At 32.6% G+C, this 13,021-nt stretch overlaps 1 protein-coding gene across 7 annotated transcripts; it reads right to left on the bottom strand.

Annotated features, from left to right (window-relative positions):
* Window positions 1-1,806: 1,806 nt before the first annotated feature.
* Window positions 1,807-11,483, bottom strand: twin (CCR4-NOT transcription complex subunit 6-like twin). Of its 7 annotated transcripts, none has more exons than XM_090165514.1 (10): window positions 11,338-11,483; window positions 10,493-10,647; window positions 8,136-8,498; window positions 7,786-7,854; window positions 7,320-7,477; window positions 6,642-6,796; window positions 6,401-6,552; window positions 5,499-5,747; window positions 4,983-5,187; window positions 1,807-4,016 (listed from the first exon to the last, which is right to left on the bottom strand). In XM_090165514.1, exons 2-10 carry the CDS (start codon window positions 10,629-10,631, stop codon window positions 3,740-3,742), a joined length of 1,767 nt encoding a protein of 588 aa, XP_090021640.1. In that variant the 5' UTR covers window positions 10,632-10,647; window positions 11,338-11,483; the 3' UTR covers window positions 1,807-3,739. The 7 variants fall into 7 exon arrangements, with proteins under 7 accessions (XP_090021640.1, XP_090021641.1, XP_090021639.1 ...); XM_090165515.1 differs by lacking the exon at window positions 11,338-11,483 and adding an exon at window positions 11,216-11,323; XM_090165513.1 differs by lacking the exon at window positions 11,338-11,483 and adding an exon at window positions 11,275-11,291.
* Between the last annotated feature and the right edge of the window lie 1,538 nt (window positions 11,484-13,021).

Below are 13,021 nucleotides of genomic sequence, written 5' to 3'. Positions count from 1 at the left end.
AAACAAATATACTAATAATTTATAAATCAGTAAATATGGGTGCCAATCATTTTAGTGTAGGTTAAATGCACACTAAGAATCAAAGGGTGTTTTAATGGTCCATTTGGTTTCAATTCAATAATTTATCGTTTCGTGGAACAATTTTAATTATTGAAAGTGTTTTAATTTTTTTAATAAGCCTAATTAGCTTCGAGCAGCAATTAACTGGTTAAGGAGATGGCTCACTGTAGTTACCTGTAAGCTGCCAAGATATTGGTTTTCATTTTCATATTAATTTACAGAATTTTTGGCAAAATTGAACTACAGCGACCTCATGTACATTTGCTTTTTTTTAGTGGAGAATGTAGCACTTGACGCGTAGATTACGAAACAATTTTTTTGGGCCGCAAATGATTATTTTTTTAATCAATTTTAAAAAAGTAGTAATTTTAGGGGATTACCGTTTTTTTTGGCGGAGAATGTAGCGCTTGACGCGAAGATTACGAAGTTATTTTTTTTGGGCCGCAAATGATAATTTTATTAATTAACTTAATTTGAAAAAAGTAGTCATTTTAGGGGATTAGTAACGTTTTTCTAAAAAATAGTTTCGTCGTGTATCCGTTGACACCACTTTTTTGACGCGCCCCAGCCCGGCCTTCTGTAATCGTACCTAGTGGAATCGTAATTAGTGAAATCGTATCAACTTAAATAGTAACAAAAATGAGAACAGGTTTGCTTCCAAAACACGTAAAAGACGTTACTAAATTCGCCGTATTGGCGCCGCGCACTCACTTCGCTCAAGCGCTGGGGGCGCGCGGCGCCTCCCCAACCCCATACTAAAAAAAGAGATGGGCCATCTATAACGCGACCTAGAGGACAGTACCAAGCCGTACGCATCAAGTATATACTTTTAATATCAACCAGAAAAAAAAGCGTTTGTGGCCCAAAAATACAAAACACCTAGAAAATGAACAAAAACTGTAATTGATTTTATAAAGTACGGGAAATAATATCACGTAGAAATTATTAGGACACCGAAACTATGGTGTCGGCGAACACACGACGGAAATAAGTACAACGAAAGACGTGAAAATGCCCAAAGATGAGAAATTTTTAAAATTACATTAAATAATAATTTGCGGCCAAAATAAAAAAATAACCTCGGCATCTACGTGACAAGGTCTATCAGGCGCAACCAAAATTAATATAAAATTCAATGAGGCCGCTGTAGTTCACTTCACCCGGATTTTTTACTAATATATAAGGTATTTTAGCAATATTTATGATAAAACATTGGGGGATTTTTTATTTTTTAAAGAAGTTTAATTTTGGTATAAAATAGGTTGAGATATTTTTAGGACCTTGATGAGTAAATTACAAATTTTCTGCAATTTAAACGCTTTGTAAGGCTATTGACTTTAAGCTAATATACTCTACTTTATCAATTGTATATTGTTTTAGGACAGCTAGAATTTACTTGGGAACAAATTGTTTTTTTTTAAAAAGTAACACTGAAATGCCCAGCAATCAAACGAACTAAACACAGAATAGCCCAACAACAAAAACCACTGACTCAAACCTCACTCCTTAGACTAGCCTCTCTGAAATTTTTGCATAGTCTTGAAATTTAAAATTTTATGTTTTGCATAAATATGTCTTTGTTTCAGTTTCAAAATTGTAAATATTTCACTTTGACGGCCTATATGGATTAACTATTCTCATGAGACATGTATTTCTGATGTAATGTTACAAAATATACCACAACAAATTGATAATTTTCCTTTTAATGAACTGGAAACGATTTCCATAGGAACAGCTATAATCCTGTTTTTTTACCCTACTTTCTCATTTTAATAGAGTACGTTATTAAAATAAGATCAACATTTATACACACTTCCTGCTGATACTTGTAACATCAAATCATATCCATTGTTTTACAAAATAAACACAACACAGCTGGTTTTCCCAACCTAGATAGCATCTGAGGTTACAAAGTTTCCGTTTTAAAAATACAATTATGGGTCTTAGAAAAGTTTGCTAGAATAGTTAAAATTATTTTTGAGTTGTTACTTTTTAGTTACCAGTAATAAACAAGCAGTTTGAGTATGTGAGTTACAAATGGGTGAAAGGATAAATCACAATTATCAGTACATTTAAGTTATAAAATTTACTAATCAAGTTATTGTATAGTCCAACATTGGGGAGGAAAAACTATTTTGGATGAGAAGTGTGTGCGTTTCGTCATTTACTTCTGAATATTGGTTATTTTACTAAAATATCAAAAAGTGCAGTAAAAAACTAAATGCTATAATAAAATATATTAAAACTACCGTTGAAACCTTTTAAGCAACGCTGGGATATTAAACAAAAATTACTTAAGACTTCATTTATTTTCAAATGAATATTTTTTATGATATGCTTAGAGCGTTTAAGTTTTATCTAAATCATTAAGCCATTAACCGATAAATTACATTTCAACCAAAAATTTCCTCAAATTTCGTTAGATCTCACTACAAAGGGTTGAATAAATTCAGTCAATAGCAGTCTCAAATTTATAATTACCAGTACCAAACAATTACCATTGATTTTTAAAAAAATAAAAATTTTGAAATTTTTCCAACTAGGAGAATTTTAAAAAGCATTAACCTAAAGAAACTCGGAAACCAATAAATTAAGTTTCATACACTTCCAATGAAATCCTTGAAAATAAATAAAAAATTGAACTTGTAGGTAAAAAGTAGTATTCTTCATTAGAAAAATCTTATCAACATAAAGTACAAGTATATTTATGTAGTGAAAAGATGATTTTGCGTAGTTATTCGCATATTTAACGAGTACGAAAGAAGAAAACAAAGCTAATGTCAAACTAGCCCCTTAATCAATTGCAAAGACACTTGCATAAAGTACTTTTTAAAATATTTATTTAAATACGTGGAGGGTTATATTTAAAAGTAGATAGTTTTCCGAACAAACATTCAAAACTAGATCTAAAGCTCCATGGTCTGATCTACAATTTTTCCTTATATTGGGATAAATTAGTCGCAAATAATAATGGAATTGTTTGGTCAATTACTTTTTTTCACAGTTGGGTACTTATATTTACAAATTGAGCTTTGTTATTTTGTAATAAACCATCATCACTTTCGTAATACTATTTTGTAGTCCCAAATGTCTCATGATGTCCTGAATGAATGATGATTGTCCATTGTAATGCACCAAATAAAAAAAGTTTAAATAAAAATTACATTAACAATATAAAAGCCTGAAATGATTGTGGTTGTTGATGCGTCCCGTAAACTTAATTTAAAACACTCAATTTACCGCTTCCAACTTGAACTTAAAATATTTTTGACAGCCATAACATTTAAAAGGCTTAGAGGCAGCCCAAAAAGCAACGGAAGTTTCCAAATACCAGTAACAAGAAATTTGAAGAAATTGAAAGACTATGGCGAACCTTATTTAGCTGCATTGTAATGGTGATAATGCACTTCCAAAATGCGCAATATACCGTTAATTTACTGAAATCAATTTTAATCGAAAGATAACTGCATTGCACATTCTAAAAAATGTGGAAACAAATATTTGTACCATTTAGAAACATTTTAAAAATTTACAATCCAGTTACAAAATTAAAAATCTAAGTTAAAACTAATAAGTTATTAAAACTAAGTGCAATTTCAATTACATTTAAAATAAGATAAATATTTCTCAATTTAAAAATTGGTGAAATTTATGACGCTAGTAAAAAGGTAGGCCTTTGCTATCTGGAGAAACTGAAGTTATTGGACTGCGGAGTACCAGAACTGTTGTTGTTACTGGAACTATTAGAGTTATTGTTCTGAATTGTCGGGGCATACAAAGCAGAAAGTTCAATTTCGGCAAGTAAACTGAAATGGTCGGATGGGATGTGTGGATGAGGGCAGCCAACGATTTTGTTTTTATCTAGCCACTCCATGTCAACCGGACCAAGTAGACCCAAGACAGTCATGTGCAACTTGGAACAAAAGATGTAATCAATGATACCTTTGAAATCAAACCTTAAAAGAAAAAAGTTCAAAAATAAATCATTATTGCTACTTTGAATTAATGGTTTTTAAAATGGTTAAACCCCATCCTCAAAATAAACTGGCAATGGGCAGATTTAAATTTATTCCACACACAGGTACAGGTTTCGATTAAGGAATTTTCCCACGAATAGTGTGTTCTGAAGTGGAAAAATCCAAATTGCAATTAGTATGGAGTAGTGGAAATTTCCAGCCAAAATAATAATCAGTTTACTGGCTAATGTGGCAAATAGTTAACAAATATTTTATACTGAAAAAATTTATATTATACATCACGTAGACTCAGATTTAAGATTTAGCATTGTATTTTGTACTTTTTAGTATTCTCACTAGTTTAAATATAATATTATTGCTCTAAAATAAATATTTTAACAAATTCAAGTTCTTGTGTCAACTATGCTCAACATTCACTTTATAACAGCAATTTATTCCTTGAAGCTAGTTAATTTTTCCAAAGAGTAGAAATGACATGACAGCAAGTGTCAACACAAAAAAGTGTGTTAAGCCTAAGTATGTTTTTACGACTCACTGTTGCAGCATTTGTGAACGTTCGAAAACCAGCCCTTATTCTGACAACACTTTAAGCCTCAATGACCCAAACCATAAAAAGAGTGGCTTGCATGTCAAAGCTCTTTGTATTAATACTTTCTAGTGGATTTCTGAATTGGTTTTATTGAAATTCCTATTTTGGACCCCTGTAGACTTACTACTCTAACCATAATAAATTGCCTTATTATGGTATTCCAAAAACTGACAATGAAGAGGTTTTTTGGTGATCCTTTTAGTTGATTTGTGGGAACCTTAGTTAAATTTAAACTAGGATGAAGTTTATCTCTTGGTTCTGCTAGTACCCCAACTCCAATATCATGAATATTTAATACTGAATCATTTAATAAATATGGTGAAAATAAATATGTACTGAATATATTATGCACTTACGTATAGTTTGTGTAAGGCATCACTGAATCACAGTATGCACTGGTAAGTTTGAATGGGTGAGTATATTCAATATTCTTTGTTGAGCTGTTGCTGTCACCTTTGGGGATTGTGCTGCTTAGTTTTAATAAGCACTCTTTATAACCCAGTCCTTTGAAATCAGCATGACCAGATGAAATGTGGCCTGTGCTTAACAGCTCAAACACACCTGAAAATAACCAGAAAATGAAGTATTTGAAAATTGGATTACTACGTACAATTTCAACCAGTGGTAGCTTAACCAATAGGCTGAGTACTATTAAGCAAAGTAGCCATATTGTATGAGGGGCTGAGATGAGGCTAATGGAAGATCAAGGGATTCCTAATAAAGGACAAGCTTGATGTTCTTTTATCTACCCCATTTTATATTATAGCATAGTTTGAGCAGGTAGTGGTGATTTACAATGAAGGCAATTACAGCTGGCTCAAGAGTAAATTTCAAAAAACGTTCCTACATCAAACACCTTATGTACACCATACCTGAATTTGGTAGCGAGTTAAAGTCACCACACAGTATAAGCGGAATGGCTGAAGCAGCATTTTCCTTTGGGATCTTCGAAAGATAGTTATAAGTCTCAGTCGCATCCTCCACTATCTTTTGCAGTTCACGCATCAACATCATTGTTTGTATAAGTTTCACATCACAAAATTCAGGGTCCCAGTGAATGTGAGCTGTGCAAACCAAAACGGGTTTGCATATATTTCGCCCTCCATATTCGTTTATGTGACCTTCAAAAATAGAAAATAAGAAATTAAATTTATACGCAGGTAACACTCTTAAACCCTATATAAAAAGGTTTTAAGTGTGAGTGCTTAAGTACATAGTTTTTGTGTATTTATTTTGTTACACTGAGCACTAATAATAGTTTCTGTTGTAGATCTTGAGGCGTATATTAAACCTAACCACCAACTACATTGTTTGCTTAAGATTCAGGATAAAGCTAAAGATATAAAGGAATGAATTTCAAGGCCTACAAGAATCTAAATCTCAATTGGGAACCATAATTTTACTATAATTAATAATTAATAAAATTACAATATAATTGATTGTAACTAATGGTTTGGTTAGCAAAAAATGTGTGAAATTTGGTCATATTCAAATAATATTGACATATTTATTTTAGGGAAAGAACTAGCAGTGACGTAGTGTAAGATTATGAAACAGCAACCTCTAAATGCACAGTTATTATTTTAATTTTGAGTACACATTTCCAACTGTGCAAAATCTAAGATTTTAAAATATTATGTTAGAAACCTTGGCTATAAATAAAAGCCAGCAGATGAAGGACATTAATGATGGCGGAGATATTTGCAAATTTTTTAATATACTTCAGTGATTCTTTGTGCAGCATTAGACTAAGAAGTACTAAAATTGGACATACCATTTGCAGAACGATCATCCTTTGGTTGCAAGAGGCATGCAAGTCCAATGTTATCTTTTGTCATAACTCGATTTAGCATGTTGTCAGAACCTTCGGCATTGGCCATTGCTAATTGGTTGAATTCGAAAAGGTAGTGTCGCATCATGGTAAATCTGAATGAAAGAACCTTATATAACAAACAAAAACTGACCGACTAGTAGCGTAACTTTATAAAAACTAATAAATTACACCAAAACCTTACTTGTTTGCTTTATAAAATATAGCACATCCATCAACATGTTTTCTATCATTTTTTGACATTGTTTTTGCTCGAGATTTTGGTGAAAAAATACCTTCATAGTTATCTTTTTTAAGTTCGGGTAAGAAATACTGATAAAATTGTTCAGTTTCAACTTCCTGAAATACAATAAATTTATATAAAAAATTAACAAGTTTTTAAAAATACGAAATACTAAGCATTAAACAGTATTGCGCACATATGTATCCACCTATTTCATTTTTACCAATTTAACCCCAAATATGCTAATACTGATTTTATTCAAAACATATCATTCAACGCCCGTGTCCAAACTAGGCTTTCCCATTTCGGCTTTTGGAATTGGCATGGGTTCTGTTTTTTAGATTTTAAATACTAAATCCATCTTTCGCACAATGTACCTACCTCTGGTCGAAGTGCGCGAACGGGCATGTCCTTAGCCCTTCACCCCTTTCACTAATAATTAGGTCGTGAATGTTGGAAAGTTTTTAGACTTACGTCTATCAAATCAAGAGTAAGCCATTGTTTCAAATTGTATCCCCCCAGGATTTCTTTTAGGTTCACACAGGTGCCATGGACAAAGGTTAACAAGATGATACAACCTAGCTCTCTCTCCTCTCATCAGAAGTTTTACGCTTGTATTAGAGATTTTTTTTTAAATACCTGCAAACAGATCAGGTCGGCTCCATACAGATTGATCTCATCCATGATGCCTTTCCGCCTATAATCCCAAGAGAGAGCCCAATTAGGGCAGTAACCGTAGAGCTGCCTCGTGGCATATTTATCACACAAGATATTGTAACACATCACAGTAAAGACAACTGAAAGAAAATGTTCCAAAATGTTAAGAAAATATTCTATTTAGAATTTAGGAATTTTTGCAGAAAAATTATTTTAGATAGTAGGCATTTTCACAAATTGAATTAATGCCTACATTAAATCTTGAAATATTATAATAACTTATTGTTAAAATACAAATGTAAAACAAAAGATGTACAAGTTTATTAAATTTATGAAAAATATTAAACTCTTGAAGTTGGGGACATGGAAACCAAGCAGCGCTAGCTTTCTATTGTTGAAAAATAACAATTGCATACCCAAATTGCTTTCTTATAAAATTTCAACTTACAAGTTGGACGTGATTTATCAGGTGAAGCTAATGTAAGCCATGGTCTTTGAGGTGGATGAGCAGTTGTCACTGTAAATATGAAAAACATTAACCTTAAATTAACAGGGACAAGTTAACATAATAGAATAACTAAAAAAAAACATAAGTAGTTATGATTTACTAAAGCTCTTACACTTGTAGAAAATATTGAATTACTTAAAGAACAATGCAAGTGATCGTGCACCCAGGAAGCCCAACCAAAAATTTAAATTCGTTATAGGAAAATGAGAACCATTGGTGGATAAAATTTTAGGAGGGAGGTTTGTTGCGAGTTTGATAAAATGACAAAGAAAACATCGACTTGAGCTCACCAACTAAGTTGTCCAATAAATAGGTTAAAAGCTTTTGAATCCCATTTGGTTCACTGAAAATTCCAGTGATTTCTTGTGATAAGGGATTCCCTTTAAGAGTTAACTTATGAAGTTGAAATAGTTTTCCTAATTCGTACGGTAGCACTCGAAGGTAGTTATTGTTGAGCAGTAAATCTTTCAGACTGTGTATATCGCCAATTTCAGCAGGAAGTCTTCGTATTTTATTACATGATAAATCTAGATGCCGCAAAGATGACAGAAGTGAAATTTCCCCAGGTACTTCACTTAAGTTATTATCATTCAAATACAGAGAGGTAAGGTGCTGCATATGCCAAAGGGCCGGGCTTAAATTACATATTGTTCCTGTAAAAAAAGGAGAGTTAAAACCAATCAATAATAAATAATAATTAGCTTGCCTAACACAAAGCAACAATTTTTCTATGAAAATGGAGTTCAATAGGTAAAATAGTTTAAGGACAAAAATTGGCCAATTAGACTGCAACAATTGCTTGTCATCAGAAATAGCATTACAACCATAATATGACAATTTTTGATTTGTCCATACATTTTTATGTTAGTTGATATTGGTATAAGCTGTTCAATTTATCCATGTGGACCTTAAATTATATAAATATTCCATTTAAAAAAAAAGTGCTTTTAAAAATAAATTTTATTTTGCAAAACATATTTAACTATGGTGGCAGAAAGTTGCTGGGAGTGGAGTGATTTTTCGAAAGCCACAGAGACTTCCCTACTTTAGGGGAAAGGCAATAAGAAACATGTTGCATATCTATCGCTGAAGATGGAAAAACTCTAAATTGTGGAGAGGGAAAATGAATGGTGAAAGCAGCCTGTCACCGAATTCCCTTCCATTTTCCCCACGACCCAGTGCCTTGCTACTTGTGTTGACCTTTAACTTAATAAATCTTAACAATTTGGAATTAGGCAATAATGTACATGCATATTTAGAAAGGGTTCCACCAATAATTTATTTCAATTACTGACTACTTATGAGAATAAACTCTTCTCTCAAATGAAATATCTCCATATTCGACACACTTAAGTGTACACTATCTAGTATTAGTTTTAACTTTTTTTCTTAAGAATTTTTTTGCTTTTGACAATAAATGCCTATAATTCATTACGGAAAAGTTAAATTAATTTAGTTTGTGCAACTTGAATTAAAACTCAATATAAACTAATTTATAAATTCATCATAACAGTAAAACAGTTAGATTTTCACTTTTAGTAAAAAACTTAAAAAGTTAAAACAGATGGCATTACTTAATGGTTTTAGTTTGAATTGCAACTTTTAGTCAAGTCTAGGTAATATTTGCTTTGGCAAAGGGTCACAGAGTGGCGTTGAGGCAAACCTGTGAAACTCGCAGACTGCTAAGCCAAATTTGGCAGTTTATGAGCTTCTCAGGTTGACCACTATGTAGCTATAGGTAAACTGAAGGGCTAATTTATACAGTCTCAGTAACCCTAAGAGTTCTTGGTTCCACCAGCAACATAAGTGGATCGTCCCTCAGTCAATCATAATTTTTATTATAATAAATACTGAGAATGAAGCACTTTTCCCCTACACTACTTAGTTTGAACAATTAGACGTCTAGAGAGTGTACTAATCTCTTTTAAGCAGTGGAATCAGTGTTACCTAAATGTCACATTTTTAGAATAAAGTCCATGTCAGTGGCATAAAGTGGCAAATATGGCCAAAAGTGGCAAATATGGCAAAAAGTGACAAATAGTGACTAATAATCAATAAATGCATTTAAATGATGTAAATAATATCTTTCAGAGATGTAGCATCACTTACATGTGAGATAATGTTTCAGTTTTTTCACAAAAGAACCATTAAAAACACCTTAAAGATATATAGCAGACGAATTCAAACTCAGGAAAAATCGTTGAAAAATAGCCAAAAGAAATTACTAGATTGGGCTATAATTGAGTATCTAGCCCAAAACCTGACAACTAATACAGTATATTTGTCTAAAATGGCACAAATATATTTTTCCTTTCGTATGTTTTTTTATTTTTATTAAAATTTATTATTTCACACTTTTTGGCATATTAGCCAGTAAAAGTATTATTCGCCATGTCGGTATTTACCACTTTTTGCCACATTATTTGACACCTGACATTTACCACTTCAGAACACTGAGTGGAATAATTAAGATCTCAGAAGATAAACTGTGAGGGTAGATTAGGAGGAAAGAGTCAATATTTAAACCCTTTAAGGCAGGCATCCCAAATATTGTAATTACTTTTAAAATAAAAATAAAACAGATAAATACATCCTTGTGAACTGGTTGTGTAATCTTCATACAGAACTATTCTTAACAATTTGGTACCTGTTATCTCCAATTCGGGCCAAAAAGACTTTTTTCCATTACTAGCATCTTCTGATGACATAATGGTATGCATACGTCGGCCAACTTGGTAGCTGTTTTGCCATTCTGATTTGCTGTCATTCTTCTCTTGTCTCGACATTTGCTTCCAATAATTCCTACAAAGAAGTTCAATGTATTTACCTAAACCCAGAAGTTTCCAACGCATATATTCTATTTGACATTTTTCACACGTAGGAACTATAGAGATATTATACCCTACAAGTATATTCTAAACCTTTTGGTTTTCTACACAATATTATTCTATTTTTGTCTGGAGGAACAAAGCACACAAATGCACACACCAGGCCATGTCAAATGTACGTAATATACTTTAACATCAAAGATAAACAAATCTTATAATAGCAAGTATTCCATTTCGAATCTATTTAAGTGTACTATTATGATGGGGTTATATAAAAACGAATTCATAAGAGTAAATATTTAACACTGCCTTTATTCTACTATTGATAATTGTTCTTATAAAGTAAGCAGATTTAAATAACCAATACTAAATCATTGGATTATAACATTAAGCTAAGTGGTGCACCTGTTACATTTTAAACGAGATTTTACGCGAATAATATTTACTAAAAACAAGAATAGAGTTAACGAATTAACATAAAAAGGAATTTTATGACTGGTCAGTGATCTCAAACATTCTAAAGCTGAAGCCTTGGCCTTTACCTATTACGTAAAACAATAATTAAAAGCCAGAGCGGAAGGAGAACTGTAATACGAATTACATTTCAAGACCCTCTTTACAAATTATCGACAACACTAATTAATTAATTAACATTAATACTTACTGTTATTTAAATTTTGCGCTTAAAAAATCAATTTTGGTAGGCAACATCTTGATAAAAAACAAAATAGCAGAAAGCAAAGTTTAACTTAGGTCTATTTCTAACCTACACAGACCACAGACTAGGAACGAAATAGCGGACGTAAGACACTGCCAGAATCGGCAGTTTCCAATCCCAAAAAAATTGTAAAACTAACTCTCGTCTGGTAATAGTGATATTTTTAATAGGGGTCCTACGGGCCTCCGACCCCCCATAACTTTATTTTTATTGAGGGCCACAGTGACTGGCCCAAGGGGGGTTCAGAAGCACCGTAAAAAAATAATTTCCATAAATGTCCATGATATTTGTAATATATATTTTTTATTTAATTTGGGAGCCCCGGTGGCTCACAACCCCTTTCGAATGATTTATTTTAAGGGCCACCTGATTTTTTTTAAGAGCCATGCATTGGCCCCAAGACTCCCGCTATTTCCAAGTCTGGTAACTCCATAGACATAATAAAGAAATAGACACCTTACGCGGAATTGGATTTTACAAAAAAAATACGGGAGCGATAACTAGCAGACAACCGGCAGTTAGTCCGTCTACGTACTACCTTCCACAAGCCTTTGCTTCGTAACGGAGACAATGCCTTGTGGAAGGCAGGACGGATACGAAACGGAGGGCCTGTGGACCAAACTTAAGTTGCGCTTGGCCTATGCCACGTAGAACCAAGGATACAGTATCCTTGGTAGAACCACGGCCGTCTCGAGATCTGCTTCGCGCTCATAGCGGCCCAGGCAAAGATTTCCTCTCCTATGTATTTCCGCGAATACCTTTTTTTAACACTAGGAGCGCTGTCCGAGCCCCCCCTTAAATGTAAAAAATCAGCGGGATATTTAATAGTTTTCTATGGCGGTAAATTCAACTAGTTAATCATTTTTGCATTGTTTTTCAAAAACTTCTGGAAAGTTTGGGATATACAACTTATGATTTGATCTTTATCTAATAAGTTTTCATTTAAAACATTTATTTAATTAAAGTAATATGCTTATATTGAGTTATATTAGTTAATTGCTAAGCCTAACCAAAGTTTATTTTGTTTTTCACAGGTTTCAAGTTTTTCAGTTTTCAAACCAGTATTCACATTTATTTTATCAGAATTTTAAATAAATAACCAAAATACTATTCATATTATTTAATAAATAGCTTTATTATTCTTTAAATTAAGTTCACATTTCTCAAATTTTAGTTTTAAAATCAGAACAAGTGTCCATTCTTTGCTAGAAAATTATTTTCCTCAATATCTAGAAAAAGTTCAAACCGACTGCGAGAAGAAAATATTGACAAAGGAAACATATGAATCTATTAGAATAACTTCATTGTCTACAATATCTTGCGTGTCATACCTCCTTAAATCTGGTTTCCAGTTTGTCTTGACAAGAAATGTAACGAGCGATGCTATTGAAATGTTTTTCAGCATTCTCAGGCAAATGGCTGGAGGGAATGACATGCTGGATGCAAGAGCCACTATATTCAGTTTGGAATCCATCCTTAAGAGATAATAATAATCAGCTAGGCTAATACCCAAGGCACCACCTTAGGCCTAAGTCATCAAGCGACTTTTGAAGCCTTTAATTCAGGTGGCACTATATCATTATTTATTTATTTAGAGGTTATCTACAAAGCCGCATAGGCCAACTTATGT

Source organism: Leiobunum rupestre, chromosome 2 (genome assembly GCF_980474605.1).
Source record: "Leiobunum rupestre chromosome 2, qqLeiRupe1.1.hap1, whole genome shotgun sequence".
Lineage (NCBI taxonomy): Eukaryota > Metazoa > Arthropoda > Arachnida > Opiliones > Sclerosomatidae > Leiobunum > Leiobunum rupestre.
The sequence above is the reverse complement of the archived record's forward strand: the minus strand, read 5'-3'. Positions and strand labels throughout refer to the sequence as shown.